The 17,334-nt window shown below is 40.0% G+C and overlaps 3 protein-coding genes across 4 annotated transcripts; 1 reads left to right on the plus strand and 2 right to left on the minus strand.

The window, feature by feature from the left end:
* The first annotated feature begins 745 nt into the window (after positions 1 to 745).
* LOC108075109 (uncharacterized) lies at positions 746 to 17,262 on the plus strand. Of its 2 annotated transcripts, XM_017167392.3 has the most exons (8): positions 746 to 1,118; positions 8,770 to 9,832; positions 10,720 to 10,866; positions 10,929 to 11,090; positions 11,149 to 11,325; positions 11,489 to 11,716; positions 15,212 to 15,504; positions 15,870 to 17,262. In XM_017167392.3, the coding sequence occupies exons 2-8, from the start codon at positions 9,418 to 9,420 to the stop codon at positions 16,077 to 16,079; spliced, it is 1,632 nt and encodes a 543-aa protein (XP_017022881.1). In that variant the 5' UTR covers positions 746 to 1,118; positions 8,770 to 9,417; the 3' UTR covers positions 16,080 to 17,262. The 2 variants fall into 2 exon arrangements, with proteins under 2 accessions (XP_017022881.1, XP_017022880.1); XM_017167391.3 differs by lacking the exon at positions 15,870 to 17,262 and having other exon boundaries at positions 11,489 to 12,321; positions 15,212 to 15,350.
* LOC108074984 (pre-intermoult gene 1 protein-like) lies at positions 4,758 to 6,883 on the minus strand. The gene is made up of 2 exons (XM_041775288.1): positions 6,190 to 6,883; positions 4,758 to 4,837 (listed from the first exon to the last, which is right to left on the minus strand). The coding sequence occupies exons 1-2, from the start codon at positions 6,881 to 6,883 to the stop codon at positions 4,758 to 4,760; spliced, it is 774 nt and encodes a 257-aa protein (XP_041631222.1).
* LOC108074982 (variant surface antigen B) lies at positions 7,657 to 8,137 on the minus strand. Its single transcript, XM_017167215.2, has one exon. The coding sequence runs from the start codon at positions 8,116 to 8,118 to the stop codon at positions 7,657 to 7,659; it is 462 nt and encodes a 153-aa protein (XP_017022704.1). The 5' UTR covers positions 8,119 to 8,137.
* Positions 17,263 to 17,334: the final 72 nt, after the last annotated feature.

Genomic DNA, 17,334 nt, shown 5'->3' on the forward strand with positions numbered 1-17,334 from the left:
AAATAAACAAAATGATAATATAAAGTAAATATTAATTTTTTTAAAACCTTTAATGACCGCATTTTGCATTGTATTTTCTTAAAATAAAGTTTCTTATTAATAGTAAATAATAAAAACTTTTAGCTGATCAATTAATAAATAAAATAATTAATTTAAAATATTCTCCAATTAAGTTTAAAAGACTTATTAAATTACCATTTAATTGCAGTCAAATAAATCATAAAAAATATTAATAATAAATCACAATAATTCCCTAAAGCGATCATAGTTAAAAAGAAATCCTATAAAATTCTATAGAACTTTTAAAATTAAGATAATTTCCAGTAAAATATGGATTTATGATCAATTTTCAAAAATATGGCTAATATACATAGGTTCGATCTCCAAAAAACCTTAATTCAAAATATGACTTCCTGAAGGGAATGAGTTCTGCCAAACAGCTGACTTTAAAGTAACTGAAAGGACGCGCTCTTTTCCGTTTCTCATTTGTTAAATCCTCTCAATTCGCTCTTCGATTTGTCCTGCGGCAGCGAGCCTGCACCAATATATCCTGCATTGGGGTCGCACTCTCTTTCTCTCTCTCCTCCGAGAGCCGGAAGAGAGAGTTGCCGAGCAGATGCCACCAAGCGACTGCCGAAGGAGGAGCACCAGCAGCATCGTTGTCGTCATCGCCCACGCATCGTCTTTTACCGTTACTGGTCGCCTCGACTCGTCGGCTGAGTTTAGTCCAGTCCAGTTCCGTTTAGTTCGCAGTTCGCACGGTCGGCAGTCCGGGAAGTCGCGAGGCTTTTTTTCCAACGTGAACTAGACACCTCTAGACACAAGAACCCCAGTGATGATAACTGGGAATGTGTAGGACGTGGATTAAGGTGCTTCAACCCGTACAAGTGCGCGCAGCAGAGTGGCAATTAAAATTGCATTAAAAATTTAATCGAATCACTCCGCGCGGATCTATGCCTGAGTGTCTGTGTGTGTGTGTGTGTGCGGAAAGTTTCGCCTGCCCCAAAATTGGCAAAAGTTAAATGATTAAAGCGAAAAGTTTGGCGAATTATGTGAAAGTTTTTAATTTGCAGGCGAAGGAGAATACAATGCCACCCCGGTAATTGGCACTGAAAAAGGTAAAAACGTGGCTGAAAATCAAATCAAAGTTTGATTTATCGCTGATTGGCCACGAAAATGGTTGTTTTTGCCATCAAAAACAAGAGCTCGTAGACAAACATGTGTACATCTTCACATAGACACTCTATACTATATACATAGCTGAATGTACATACAATAGATACATATGTACGAATCTGTATTATGGCCACTTCGAAGCATTTCCTGCCCTTGTCACAGTTGTGTTACGTTTTCTCTATGCTGCAACACACTCTCGCTCATACAAACACACACACAAACACATACCGTCATCAAAAAGTCAACAAAAACAATTTAAATTATGTATGTGAAAAAGTACAAGGAGCTCGAGTAGCGCACAGACCAGGATGCAAAAAGCCTTGAATGCCTTTGTGGGCCTAATTGGGAATTAAAATGAAACAGAAATGACACTTGAAATAAATCCAAAAGGTACAATAATTGGGTAACGAGCAAATATTTTAATTGGTTTTTGTAAGGGTTTATGTGAAACAAAATAAAATGTATTTATCAAATAAAAGTATACTTTGATGCTGTAGAATAGGGTAATATTTTATGCTAGGTTTATAATAAACGATGCCAATTTTGACACGTTTTTAATACATTTTCTGTCAATTTTATTTTAAAATAAAAATATATATATTTTTTTAAGTGTAATAGTAATCTAAAATAAAAACTAAAAGCTAATTTGATATTGTAATTTTATGAAAATATAAATTTGCCTATTTTGTTAATTGTTTTTTGATAATACATTCATTCTAACTTCTATCCCAAATAAACTAATATTGGTCAACAGTTTTGATATTTTACTTATTTTTTGGTGTCCAACAACAACTAATCCATCAAAAATAATGTGATTTGGTTGCATTCAAATAAATATTTAAAATAAGATTGTTTTAAAATTCGACTGTGAAATTAGATCTTTATGGCCAAAACCTAACTGGCTTAATTCTTGGTAAGGACGGCTTCATCTATAAAAGTTAAGGTTTTATGAAGGTCAAACCCATATATAAAGAAATTGTTAATCGAAATATATATAAAACGTTGCCATAAAACAAAAATAAAAGCTAGAAAAATTTTAATTTGTTTTAGTATTTCACTTGAAATCGAATTTATATGACTAAAATCTGAAAAATCCCCTAGGAAAAATGCCAAAGTTATCAGAATTTTCCTCCTGTAAGCCGACCACGCATAGTTTATATTTTATAACATACTTTTATGGGCCACGGACAGCGGCAACTTTGATTTTCTGGGAACGGAAGCAAACTCGTCGGCACTCTGTCCAGCTGACTTGGAGACCGAAAGCGAAAGACAAAAGCAAAACACCTACTATATATTACATACTTATATACTATAAATTTTTATATATATGTAGCCGAAATTGTAAAACTTTTATTACCTTAGTGCAGGACGACGACGGCGACACATACTCCGAAGGGAAAACGGAAAGTGCTAAAATATATTGCACGTATGCACGTGCATGTGGGCCCCGTGTGTCCTGTGCCTGTGGTGTGTGTGTGTGTGTGTATGTGAACGTGATTTGTGTTTGTGTCTGCGCGTTGCTGTGTGTAACCTACATTTTAAACGGCATCGGCGACACATAAGAAGCCAAAAGTCGTGGCCGAAACCCAGTTGTTGGGTCGGGCATGGGGAGGGGCAGGAGCAGGTGCAGTGGGGTATTTCGGCGTATGTAAATTTGCCTTTATCAGTGCCTAAAAGTAGGAGTCCACTCACACACGAGCACGCATACAATTGCATATTCCGCAAAGTCTTATGTACCGCTAGAATCAACACAGCACTCTCTGGGGGCAGGCGCGCGGCTCTAGCAAAAGAGAGAGAGAGAGAGTGAGAGTGAGCTAGGAGCGTTAGGAAGGTGGGGGAGTATGAGAGTGTCCGACCGACCGAGAGAGCCGAGTGGCGGTGATGCAGAATGCAGGATGATGTTGCGTTCGTTGCTTCCGTTACCGTTACAGTAACAGCCCGTCTCCCTTTCGCTCCCAAGCTCCAGCCTTCGCCCCATTCACCCACACAGGCGTGCGTTCATTCACATCGCCGTTGCAAGGGTGTGCACTAGGAAAAGAATTGCGGTTATAAAATTGGGGGAATTCGGAGTATATTATACATTTTAACAAAATCCTCTGATTAATATCTTAATATTTTATATTTATTTAAGGAGATTTATGTTCATGGTGAAAATGTCAATTAATTTATAACAGAATTTTGTATCCAATTTATATTTGTATGCCTCACTTCCTATTTTTTTCTCTGTGTAAATATTGTCCACTAAACCAAAGCCCATCCCCTCGTATCCTTTTCACCGCCTCGCCGTGCTCGACGCTTGTTATTGGACTTGCATTTCCGCTATTTCCCTTTTTTGCCTCAACCGGTGGAAATTTATATGCAAAGTGCTGGGCGAAATTGCATTATGCACATTTTAATGGTTCGCCGAGACATAAAAATATCTCGCACTTACATAAATTGCTCTGCTCTTTGCTATTTACTCGCTCACTTTTTCCCTTCCAACCCTTTTCGGTCGCTACTTTTAAACGTGTTTGTAATTACATAAACACTTTGCCCAGGAGCGCCAGTTTAGTCGGTTTAGAAATATGTGCACGTATTTTTGTTTTGCCAACTAAATGCCTTGTTAGGAAAACGAGAAAATGCATTCATCGAGTGCGGAAACTTTTAGTTTCTCTCTTCCACCTTGCCAAGGAATGGCAAATAAATTGCCCTCAAGGAAATGCAAATTGTTTTTCAAATTATATATCTACAAGGAGGAAGTTTTATGTCTTTGTTGGGCGTTTAAGATGGTAATCAAGAAGTGAGCAATAGCTCACAAACAATTTTGATGGATGGTATTTGGATATTGTTGAAGATGGGAATTATGGATGAATTAAGATGATCCAGATAAGGGCTTTCACCAGAAAATCAATTAAATATAATATTTTGACTTGGGTCTCCTTTTAGCTCTAAATTATTTAAACAGAAAACATATATGTCCAACATGGCGTATGATTGATTTTGCATACTTCTTAGAAAATCAATCATACGCCTCATTGGCCAAATCAGAGTTCTGCACTTGAAGTCCACTCTTTGTTATTTAAGCTGACTAAAGCTGTCATAAACTTATATAAACTTTTAGAAATAATGTATATTTCTCTGTAACGACCTTGCAAACAGTAACAACTATTTCTTGGGATTTAATCTGTACATTGTTTTAAAAAGCTTTTGTCGACACGTGCTATCCAGATTTCACACATTTCTGGGCCACTTAAAAATGCTCAATGCAAACATGTAAATGTCAAAAGCAGTATCTACAATCTACAATCTGGGTAAGCGTGCCCATCAACGTCAGCAGCCACACCTCCAATCTGCATATATCTGGCATTTGCCTTCATCATCATCAACATCATCGTAAGTGCTAACAAGACCAACACCACCGACCAACCGCCATCATTGTGGGCGTTATCATCCTCGAAGCCAAACACATCTTCCATTATTATTCCCTTTGCCTCCGCCGCCCACTTCATATTCCACTTCTGGCTATTTTTATGCCATTTCTGCATTGTTCATTGTTTAGCGCGCATTATCACATTTTCCTCTTAAGGCATCAGGAGCAGATATTACAGCAGCCCATATCCTCCCACGCTGCCACCTATAGCTTCTATGTCGGAGAGGCAGCCATCATCTGCAATTGTAGATGCTGCCAAGAGGAATATAATATGGGTACGAAAGATATATACCCTGTAGAAAGAATTAAAAGAAACTAGATTAGTTGAGGAAATTATTAAGAATTAGGAAAATCGGGAAAGTTGTATGGGTTCCTTTTATTAAATATATTTAATTTGGCCTAAAATTTAGTTTGCTAATAAATAATTGCATTGGTATATTTATCCTTAAGCGTAACTTACCCTTTCGGTTATCTTTTCTGTTGATGATTTTAGGTTTGTTTAAGTTTTCGGTCATTTCCTAGTATAAATCTCTGTATAGATGCATATATATTTTTAGTGCGGAAGCCGCAAGCCCATCGTATACCCTTTTCCTGGGCAAATCCTTGTGATGTGGGTTGGAAAAGGGAAAACTAAAACGATGATTCAGATTGTTGCCGCACTTGGCTCAGTAAGCTGCTACAGCGATTGCCGTATGTGAATCCAGTGGCGTCTCAAGGGTTAAAAAAAGGGGTTTTTTGGTATCCAAAAGGGTTACTTTTTAATACCTAAAAAGGTTCTTAAAAAAGTGAGCATTGATATCAACTATTTTAGCTTGCGTTTACCCCCTAAAAATCTTCCTCAAGGGTTAGCCCCTGGCTTGTTAGATCTGTTGGGTGGGTGTGTGGGGCACTCTTTGACGGTCTGATATCTCTCTCGGGCATACAAACACTTGGATGCGGAGTGGCTTTCGTGTGCGCCGCAGTGCACTGGATACACGGGATTTCAGTTGGCGATGCCACTCTGCCACCAGGATGTCGTCGGCTTTGAAACCGAAAACAATGGCCCTATTGTGGCAGCTGCCGATGACGCTGTCGGCGCCTCCCCGCTTTGTTATCCTTTCGCCATTAAACAATTGTCGCCATCGCCATCGCCAGCGCCGTCGCCTGTGCGCATCAGTAATTAAGTGTCTCTGTGCATTTATGTGCACGAGTAGAGAGTATGGGGACGTAATTACTATTTATAGATGCCATTGGTTCTTTCAACTAAGTAGAAAAACAAAAGGCTAAATGCATTGAAAGGTATTTAAGCCCCTTAAACTATGCAGCAAAACGCTTAAAATTTAGAATTATTCCAACTTTTGTTTGGTTCCATTTTAATCCATCTTTGGCACATATTTTTTCAGTAAAGATACACGTTTTATTTATTTTTTTCAAAAGCTCTTCAGCTTACCAACTGTATTTACTCAGCTTTGCTGTCAGATTTGTAATTAGAAAATAAGTAAAGAAACTGTTTTAGCCCACAACCTCGAGTAGCTAACGTTCGAAATTATATTGCTTTTGTGCTTTTACTAAATATTTCGATATTTCTGGTTTAAGAAGGTTAAAATTTTTAATTTTAAATTAACCTGAACGCTTGCGGTTGTTAACGGCAGCGTTGGTCCGTTTCTGGGCAGCCGCAGGTGCCTTCTTAACAGCAGCAGGAGTTTGCTTCTTAGCCGCCGCAGGTGTCTGCTTCTTAGCCGCCGCAGGTGTCTGCTTCTTGGCGGCTGCGGGTGTATTCTTCTTAGTGGGCGTGTTAGCAGCAGCCTTGCGCTTGTTGGCAGCATTGGTTGCTCTTCGTTTTGGGGCTACAGTGGTGCGCCTGCGTCGACGACGGGCCGCGTTCTTCTTGCCAGCATTTGCCGCCTTGGGTGGAGAGTTGCTGGCCGGCTCGCTGGATTCACTGTCATCTTCACCGGAATTATAATCGACGGAGTCTACAGAACCCTCATCGTAGTCTCCACTTAAAGAGTCATTTTCGTCATCATATTCATACTCATCCGAGTTAGAGCCAGAATCGCTGTTGTCATTTCCAGAAGTCGCAGGAGGAGTGGCTGAAGGAGCCGCCTGAGGCGTTGCAGGAGGATCCGAAGCACTACTTTGGGTGGTCGTTGTAGAAGTTACATCATTACTTTCAGTGGTGCTGCTGGGTTCATCCTCATAATCATCATATAAATCATCATAATTGTCTTCATCATAGTAATCTTCCTCATCGTCAGCTGCTCCCGCCACGTAAGCAACTAGCAGGAGGGATATAGATAAAACCAGCAACAGTTTCATTTTATTTGCCTTCAGCGAACCGGTAGAAAAGTCGTTAAATACACTTCTGAGGTGAAAAGACTTGAACACTTGAGTATTTATAGTTTTTCTCTTGTCAGTCAAAAAATAATGGCCACATATAAAGCTTTCTACAATATTTATCTAGATAGATATTTGCTTTTCAATTATATAATTTCATTGTTTGCAGACAAAAACACCTGTGTTGCTTCTAGTTTTGTGTACATTTTTTGAGGGACTTGAAGGAGTTTTTTGTTTTTATGAATATTAATTAAAGTTAGAGAGAAAATATAATGTACAAAACTGACTTAAACAGAAATAATTTCAAGCTATAGAAACTATATGTATATTCATGCTTAGGGCAATAGTTTTTAAAGATTTTGTATGGTAAAAAAAGGTAGAGATGCTAAAGATCCTATTACAAAAATTCTTAAATTCATAGCTTAGTTTAAAATTGTTCAAGATTTTTATTTATTTAATTATAATTTATTTATATTTTTATATGGTTTTTCATATATTGGAATATTCTCCTTGTTACCTGTGCTCAGGTATTTCAACTGATAATCTCTTAAGTAACAACATACTTATACCCCAAACAATCTTCTTAGCAGACATTCCGCTCGCTATATATACCCAAAGCAAATAAAGACAGTAAAAATCAATTAATAAAAATACAACTTCTTAAATACAATAAACAAAGACAGTTTTTAATGAGCAAATTTTAATTACACATAATTTTTTGAACATTACTTTTAAGTAGTTCTGATTGAACTTAATTAGCCAGAACGACGGCGTTTATTGGCGGCAGTACGCTTACTGGCCGCAACAGGTGTCGACTGCTTCTTGGCCGCCCTTTTCTTGGCCGCACGGCGTTTGGCCGCTGCGTTGGTGCCCCTCTTGTTGTTGTTGCTGTTCTTACGGGCTCCATTCCGTTTGCCCTTCTTTGTGTTGTTGTTGTTCTTCTTAACCGGAGCAGGAGCAGGAGCAGCAGCGGTATCGTCCCCATTGGAGTCTTCGGTATCATCACCGGTATCATCACCGGCATCGCCACCGTTGTCCTCTACATCAGTTGCGGAGCCTTCGTTACCCGAATCGTTGTCATCAGATGAACCGCTTCCAGAATCGACATCGGTATCGTCTCCACCCTCAGCTTCATCATATTGACCATAATCAGGGTCTTGTGCCACGGCAACGTGGGCAATGAGTACAGCCAATGTGAATACCAGTAGAAGCTTCATTTTCGCCGTCAGTGAAGTTTGTGATCTAAGCGATGAGTGCCTGAAATCGCTTGTTTTTATAGACGCCCGCCATTTGGTTTATTTTCTTTTGCCCAAATCCAAAGTCAATGTTTTTGAATGCAAAATAAATAAATGTATGGAAATGTATAGAGTCAAATGTTTCGTTAGTTTACTTAGTGCCAGCTGTTTATGGCCTTTCTACGTTATTAATTTATTTTAGATTTTATGGAGGCAATATCTAACGAAAGAATTAATGTTTACTCAACACTCTGAGTAAGATAGCTTTAATATGTTGTTATCAGAGGTGACATTAAGAGTTGTTCTAGACTTGAAATCAATGGGAATAGTGTCTAAAAGTATGCTAAATAAGGGAAAATATTTAAACTTTCCTAAATCCTTTAATAAACTTAGTTTCATATATCGTTATTTCGATTATTTAGATCAAGGTGTTCTTTATTATTTTATAATTATTTGCCACCATTTAGAATTGCTCTACATTCACAACACACAAATAATAAGCAAACATTTAATGCAAGCGATTATTTGAAGCGATGGCACGCATTGCTCAAATTATTTATGGCCATTTTAGTATATTTTAGTACAAGCTCTATTGTGTATATGCTTGACCTTTTTCGTTCCGTGCGATTTCAGCTTGGGGCTAACGAGCGGGAAGAGCAACCAAGAGAAACCAACCCAGATTTGAAAAGTTCGTGCCATAAATCCTCGCCGCCTTGCATGGAATTAATGCCCACTAACAGCTAGGCGGGAGCAAGGGAGTGGAGCGGCAGAGCTGCACCACATGCAACACACATTAGTGGGTCACTCGAATAAGATGATGATGATGATGATGATGATAACGACGACGCTGTTGACCGCAGCAACGGCAAGCGTTCCGTGGCAGCGCGGGGAAATTATATAAAATTATCATGCCGGGCAGGCAGCTCTCAAGTTTGCCACTCGACAGCGGCAGGCAGCGGGATAAGAAGGCTAAACATTGCCACCAGCAAGGGCGTCGGGTGTCCGGCGACGTATACGTAATGTGTGCCATGACGTATACGTAATGTGCACCAGGGCTCGGCCAATTTGTCGCAACAACAACAACAACAACAATCAATGAATCAAAAACAAAAGCAAAAGTAAAACAAAAACTCGGAACTTGGAAACTAAAACACACAAAACTGTAACTGAAACCCTCAACTGCGAGCGACAGCGGAAACTTCTCTCTCGGCCAAATGGCGAAAGTTGACAAACAATCGCGAATTTGTTGAGAAGCCCTGCAGCCGGCGCGAAAATGACAAAATGGCGAAGTTAACGCTGCCCCGTCTACTGCGGCGACTGCAGCTGATGGCCCTGCAACTGCAACAGCAACCGCAACAGCAACAACAACAGCAGCAGCAACATCACTTAATGGCCATGCAGCTGGGCCAGGCCATGCTGCTCTACGGCTGCCTTCTGCTGCTTCACGCCTCCGTATCCGGCTCCGTTTTGGCCTCGTCCTCGGACCCCTCTGCCGTCGCGATCGCAGTGAATCTCTCCTCAGGAATAGCCTTGGACAGACCATCAACACCAGCAACAGCAGTCGGGGCACAGGGGGCCAATCCGCTCGAGAAGCAACCGCGAAAACGTGATGCCGCCAATGTGCCTGACGATGACTACGACGGCAGTTATCCGGACGACGTCGACGACCTGGAGGCCTTGCTTAATAATAAGTCAGGTAACAGAAACAATTTAAAAGTAGAAAGTAGAAGCATGTTTAAAGTTTCTCTTTACGAACAGTTTTCAAGTTTAAATATTCTCCATTTTATTTCGGAGTTTTTGCCCAACGGAAACTTATCTGGCTGCTCCACTTAATAATTCTATTTACAAAATGAATATTTGTGGCCGAAAGCAAACACAAATAAATGGATATTTTTGCTGGGAAAGAGCTCTCTCTCTCTCTCTGGGCCAGGACTTCAGTTCGTTAGTTTGCATTATTGACCTTTGGTCCCAGAAGCGAGTTCCCCAGAGACCATGAAAGCCATAAATTGCACAACATCCACTGGCTGCTGCTGTATTTAACTTTCATTTTTGGCATCCACTGTCCACCTGGCACACTGGCACATCCGCCGCAGCTGTACATGCCGCTGCTGCTGCACTTGGCTTCTGTCCGGAGCCTGGTGCGGTATGATTCATGGTTTCATCCATTTTATTTTGGCCATGATGCGGGAATTACCAAATAGGGCATGGCACACGGAGTGGGTTGCTTATAGTATTACGTGGCAGCCAAAAAGCCCGCATGTGCTGCCAGATAATATTGGATTTTAATGGAATTGGTTTTAATATTTGTACAAAAGACAAGATTTTATATATGTATGTACACGATACATACAGAAGCTACGATTGAATGTAGTATTTGTACTGTGATTTTTTCATGGCTGGGATTTAGTTGAATTGCACTTCCGCTTTAGGAAAATTTCTAGTTAAACCTTTTAAAAATGTTTGAAATTATTTATCTTTTCAAGAACTCTGTTTTTATTATACTATTTAAAAAATTAAATTAGTTAAAGTACATAGGATGTTAATTAAATATTAATCCAAAATCTCTCACTTGCCTCATTTCAGCAAAGGGAAAGTATATCGGGGCACCGTGCAACGAGCTGAGGTGTGACGTCAAGCTGCTGCACGTGTCCTGCGACAAGGAGACGCAGACCTGCACCTGTGAACGCAACTATCCCGTGCAGCTCGGACTGATTAAGGGTTGCGCCAAACGTAAGTATCTGATAAATAAATTAGTTAATTAAATTAAATACTAATACTCGCCCCCTTTACAGCTAAAAAACTGGGCGATCAGTGTTTCTACGATGAGACGTGCATCTACAACGACGAGAACTCCCTCTGTGTTCAGGTGCGGCATAACGCGATGTGCCAGTGTGCCAGCGGCTTCCACTCGGTCAGCTATGTGAAGCCCACGCGTCGGGTCTTCTGCACGCCAGGTGAGTGCCTCCATTCGCTCTTAAGGGAGATGAGAAATTAATAAATAATATGTGACAGATCTCAGCGAACTGAGCTCGGATCTGCCCACGCTGCTGGGCGTCTCCACGGGCATTGCCGTGCTGGCCGGGCTCATCTGCATGGTGCTGCATCTGTTCAGCAAAACAAAGTATCCGCGGCATCGAAATTATGGGGATGCCAGCATTCCGCCGCCCATTCTCTACTCCAGCGATACAGGTGAGATATTGGATATATGCCCCTTTTTAACAGGTATAAATTAATATGGTTTTCTTGTGTGTTATTTAAATACCTAATTGCACAAATTTTTTAATATTTATTTATATAATTTAAATATATAGTCATTTATCCACGTTCTCATTATTTATTCACCTGATTTCAGGGATACCGCTGACCGTTCATTCGGCGCGTCCATCCTCGCGTTCCAGCATTCGATCGACGGGATCCATTGGCTCCTATGGCCACCGACGCGCCTCAATGGGTGGAGGAACTGGCGGTGGCAATGCCGGCGGCGGGGGAGGAGGAGCTGGAGGCGGAGGCGGTGGTGGGGGAGCAGCTGGCGGCTCTGGCTCTGGCTCAAAGGGCATCCTGGTGTCGACGTCTCGTACAGGTGCGGCTAGATCGGCCGCCATATTGCTCATATCGTGTCACATAGCGGCGGTGTCCAAACAGAATTCTCGCGCCTCGTCGCGTCACACATCCGGAGCGGGATGCAGCCAGCATTCGCGGGACGATCTCGATGAAAATGGCAGTGGCAGTGGAGCTGGCGGTGGCGGCGGGAGTGGGTGCCGCAGCTGCGAGAGCACGCTCTCGATGAACCGCCAGCTGCAGAAGCAACTGAACCACCAGCGGCATCTGCTCAGCTTCGAGCTGTCGCCGGCGAGATCGAGGAATCAGGATAGATTTAGAGCGTTGTTGGGCATGAATGGCATTGATAATTGTAGGAGCCATGAGGATGATGAGGAGGACGAAGAGTGCGGTCCGCATAGCATAGATCCTCACAGCACAGTCCCTCATCATAACGACAGCGATCCGGGTGGCGCCCATGGCCATGGCTATGGCTACGGCTACGGTTATGTCAATGCAATTGGTGGTTACGGCGATGCCGACACCAATGGCGTCGACTCCAGCGGCGGATATGCCACTGGCGCCGAGCTGCATCACCTGCAAATTGGCGCACTGCCCACGCCGGCGAGTGAAACGCCCCGATTTGCGGTAAATCAAACATCAAACATCAGTCACGGCGCATCCGCATTCGCATTTCCATCCGCATCCGGTCGGGAGCATTTCCTCATTCCTCAAAGCCATCCTCATGTGAATCATTCGTCCAGGAACAGCTTGCACCACCACTCACACCAGAAACAAACCTCATTATTTGCTACTCGTATCTGTTCCATTGTTGCATTCATCCTGTCTCCCCCTGTTAGAGATACTTTGAAGGCCAGTCCACCTGGTTTATTTCGTCCTTTGACCATTCTTAAGGTCGAGATCTTGTTAATTCGGTGATAAATGTATATCAAGTTGGTAGAACCCAACATTAAAACATTCAAAATGTCTTGAAATTAGGGTCTTTTTGGTTTTGTTTAATTTAAAAATATATTTTTACATTTAATATAGAATATCTAGTTATTTTTCCTGTCTTTCAGCAAATGAGAAAATTGAAAAGGCTAATAAAACATTTAAAAAGCTAACTTTTGTTATTACAACTCGAATGAAAAACATTTCACTTTTCCTAATAAGAATTCATAGCAGTGAAATACAATTGGCATTAATATTCCCCCTTTTACAGAATGTTTGTTTGTTAATTAATGTAAAAGTTTTATCAGTATTTTCCAGAGAATTAATTGCAGAAAAACTTGCTCATAATTTACATTCCCATTTTTCTGCGTTACATGTCCAGGAAACTAACTAAATATATAACAAAAGGGAAATAATGCTTTTTTTTTATCAAAGAATCTTCACCGCATAATTAATTACCAGAAAATGTATTAAAGCCATGAAACAACTCTCGCTAAATTGGGTCCATTGTCTGTCATTTGCATTCACGTAAACTTTAAACTAACTTTAAAATTTAATTTGTGTACATTATTGGCGTTGGTTATTATCCCCATTCCCCTTCCCCTGCTTGTATTAATTAGTGTTTTTAAATTGAATTTAAAACTCTGTCTCTGTTTAGATGAGAAACCAAACTAATTTTGCGTTGAACTTGATGATCGATGTTAAGTGTGCCTATCAAGCTCCCCCTCTGTTTCCACATACAAAGATGTGTTACCAAATACATTATTTTACTTTCCCTATCGTTGCCAAAAAAATAAATAAACACATACACCACCACAGACACAGCGACATCAAAGACTATATAACAAATAATATGTGTAACGCCTCAAAAATTCGAGTTTGTATGGCGTTACTCATCTTATTTTTTATATTGTTTTTGGCAAAACACCCACACACGCGCACTTTTAGCCAAAGATAAAATATATCGAGAATATTTTGTAAGCAACTCCACAGACGACAATACCGAAATGCCTAAGATTCATAAATAAAACCGATTAAATTAAGGATTGAATTGAAACCAGAGCTTCTGAGGAATATAATAAAAATACAAATTTCGACAAGATGATATTGAAGCAATATGGCGGTGACTATGTTCATAGAAAATCTTCCCCAACTTCTTCCACATACACGAACTAATAATAATAATTATAATAATATTTAAAGCATATAACTGAACACAATATTCTAGCTAATGCAAATTAAGAAAACTACAAACCAATTAGTAACACAAAGAACACACTCCCCTCACACAAACACACACACACACACACACACACACACAGAAACCTAATTGCAATTGCATGCAGCCTGACAGCAGAAAAAAGGACACTTGTCTGCTGTCAGGATTCGCCACGCCACTCTCAACCTTCCGGCTGACCTTTGCCTGAACTTATTCGGTTGAGTTCCCAAACACAGAAACACTAACACACACAATCGATAAACGATATGAAAATTTCCTTCTATATAATATATTCTATATATATATATGTTAACCCTGCAACTTTATATGTGAATGTCCTACGCTTCTTCTACTTCTACCACTACTACTACTTCTTCATCCTAAACTTTTCTTCTTCGCGAGCGCCTTGAATTTCCGAACTTAAGATGCCTGCTGCTGCTACTGCTGCATCTTGAAACAATCAAACTTTGTTATGTAGGAAACACTCGTGTTTATCTTCGTTCTTATCCTGTAAACTGGTACGAAAGTCCTTGAAAGACTAGAAAGAAGGGGTTACAGGCCGGTACCACATGGCGTATGAGTGATGAGCGTATGATAAATCTGTGATAACTATTGATAGCTTGAAGGTATATTCGACTTGATAAATATTTAAGAACTACTCTTGGTGGTATAGTTTATGAGATTAATATATTTATGACTTTCATTATAAGTTAGCTTACTAAATAAAATGAAAACATTTAAAAAAGGAGAAAAGTTCCATTCTTAAATGTAAATATTGATTTATTTAAAACTTTGCATAGACATTTAATTGACTTAATTCAAGACTCAAACAAGGAGGTCAAAATAAAACTTTTTATTTGCCTTTAAATTATTTGCATAACTTAAAAAAGGGTCAGTAATTGCTGCTAATTTGTATATAGTCTTATAGTAAAATTTTCAAAAGGAAAAACCCATATGAAAAGTTACAAAATACTTGATAAGCTATACTTGTTTTTCTTTTAGAGAAATTATTAGGCAGTCCGCGTGATTTTCTCTTAAAATACAAAACAACTTTTAATATTCTGCGAATGATTTGGCTGCTTGGGAGCACTGCTGCTCGCACTCGCTTAGCTTGCTTTCCAAACGCTTTGGAATGAACTTATGCTGTGGCTATGCATCTCTCTGTCTCTCTCTTTTTCTATATATATATTTATTATATATATCTTTCATATATAACTTACTATCTTTCTCTCCCACGCCGATTCTCCCAACGAAAACGCTTCCGATATACTCACTCAGTTTTGATACAGCAACCCCATCCGCACATTTGTCCTCCAGCTTGATTCACCTGTGTGACACCTGTCCCGTATGTTTTGGTCTCATCCACAGGTTCTCGAAGACCAAGTCTAGCGTCGGTGCACAGCACTAGTTCCTCGGTGCGCAGCTACAGCATGATGCGCTTTGAGAAGGAAGTGCAGCAGAAGGAGATCCGGCAGGAGATGAAGCTGCGTCTGGCCCGGCTGCAGCAGCAGGCTCATCTCACCCAGAACAAGCCGCAGATTGTCATCGGTGAGGCTCTGCTCCAGCATGGCGCCCTCAGCCGGGTCACCATGCCGACGCCCAGTCCACTAACGCCCAATTCGCTGGACGAGCTGCTGCCGTCGCTGGATGAGAATCAGGAGGTGGGTTCTATTTATAAATATTTTTTACAAGAGCTGAAAGAAAGATTTCGTTGGGAATTTAATCTATATTTTCTCAGAAATGTAATGGACATTTGCAGACTCGGGTTTAAAGTGAAAAAGGAAGCTGAGAGCCATTTTTTGGGAAATTTTATTCAATATTTTTTAAAGAAACTTGATGTAAATGTTTTAAATTAAAAAAGAACTGAAAGCGAGGTTTTTGGGAATTTAATCTATTTTGTCTTACAAAAATTAAAGTCTAGAAATTTACTAATAGCAGAAACGGGCTTCGAAAGTCAATTTTCTTATGGAATATATATGTATATATTTAATTTATTTTTTAACTAATTTAATTATTTCACCCACAGTATCCACCCAGACTGGAAACAACCTTTAAGCAGCTGATACAGCCTCAGTTAACCGGAGCAGGAGGAGGAGTTGGATCAGGAGCCGTACCAGGAGCTGGAACAGGAGCCTCAGGAATGGGGGCCGTGTTGCGGGCAGCTGCCTCGCAGTCATCTCCTGGCAGTGCTAACGGATACCACGGACCCTGCAGCTCCTCGACTGAGGCCCTCTAAAGTTAGTCGTTGCGTTGTACTTAGCTCGTAAGTAATCAAAGATTTCTCGTCTAATTTGCGTCGTAGTCGCAGTCGCAGTCGCAATCTGAGTGGAGTTGATTTAATTGAATTCAAATTGAACGTCAAACGTGTTGTAGTCGCGACAGCTTAGATTATGTGTAACATAGTAAGTAACCCCAGAGCTAGGCTAAGTCTAGGCTAAGTGAGTTCTCAAATTAGACAGCCTTTGTGTATATCATATACCTACGTAGAGAGCTAGCTAATCGAAATCGAAAATGAATAAGAAACCAACATTTTATACGTGTGTGTATATTGTCATACAATTTTTGTAGAAGTTATACAAGCGAAAATCGAATGGATGCCCCCGGCTAGAGTATTGGCAACGCCACTTGGCTTTTCACTTAAATGTACTTATATGTAGAGATAAACCATGAATTGATTAGTTTAAACCTTAGTCTAGTGTTTATCGTTAGTGGAGATAGTACTGATACAAAATACGCAAGATGAATTTATACAAAATCGGTTTATACAAGCAGTAAGTACTCGCGATGGAACACTGTATCGGAATAAATACGCCAGATGGTTCTAGCTAAATCAATAATTATGTTAAGTCATCGCCACGAAAATAAATAATAACAAATCAAAAGCGTTAATAGCGTAATAGGAGGAGGCCAGTGATGCCGGTTCTTTGTAGGAATAGGTATAGAAATAGGAATAGGAACAGGATTCTCACTGAACGCTGGACGGAGGAGCAAGGTCAATTTTAGTTTACGATTTACGAATTTTTCTACAAGAGGCGTTTCAAGTGAATACAATAATCGAATATGTGTAGATCAAATGTACATTACTAAACTTACTCGAGATGGTAATATTATCATTTAATATTTGATACCAAGGTTGTTGTTGACCGTAGTTGATGTTCTCTATCTATCTACATCGTTTGGTTCCATGATTTATCGTATCCTATCTATATAGATCCGTTCTCGAAGCAGCTATCTAAAGATCGTTACATAAACACACCTAAAAAGCATCTATGTGCATGGATAAATGCGTATATTTGCTCTTAACTATGCTATACATACGATGAGTAGACACACATATCTGGAGTTCAGTGTTGGTTGAAGTGTTCGGGAGTACATATATATATACTATATACTATATATAGAAATAAATGCAATTTTGTGTTTTCAACAAATGGTATTCTGGAATTTTAATTGTTTGTGAATGGGTTTAGTTTATAAGGAACATTTCTTGA

The sequence above is a fragment of the Drosophila kikkawai genome, chromosome 3L (assembly GCF_030179895.1).
Source record: "Drosophila kikkawai strain 14028-0561.14 chromosome 3L, DkikHiC1v2, whole genome shotgun sequence".
In the NCBI taxonomy this organism is placed as follows: domain Eukaryota; kingdom Metazoa; phylum Arthropoda; class Insecta; order Diptera; family Drosophilidae; genus Drosophila; species Drosophila kikkawai.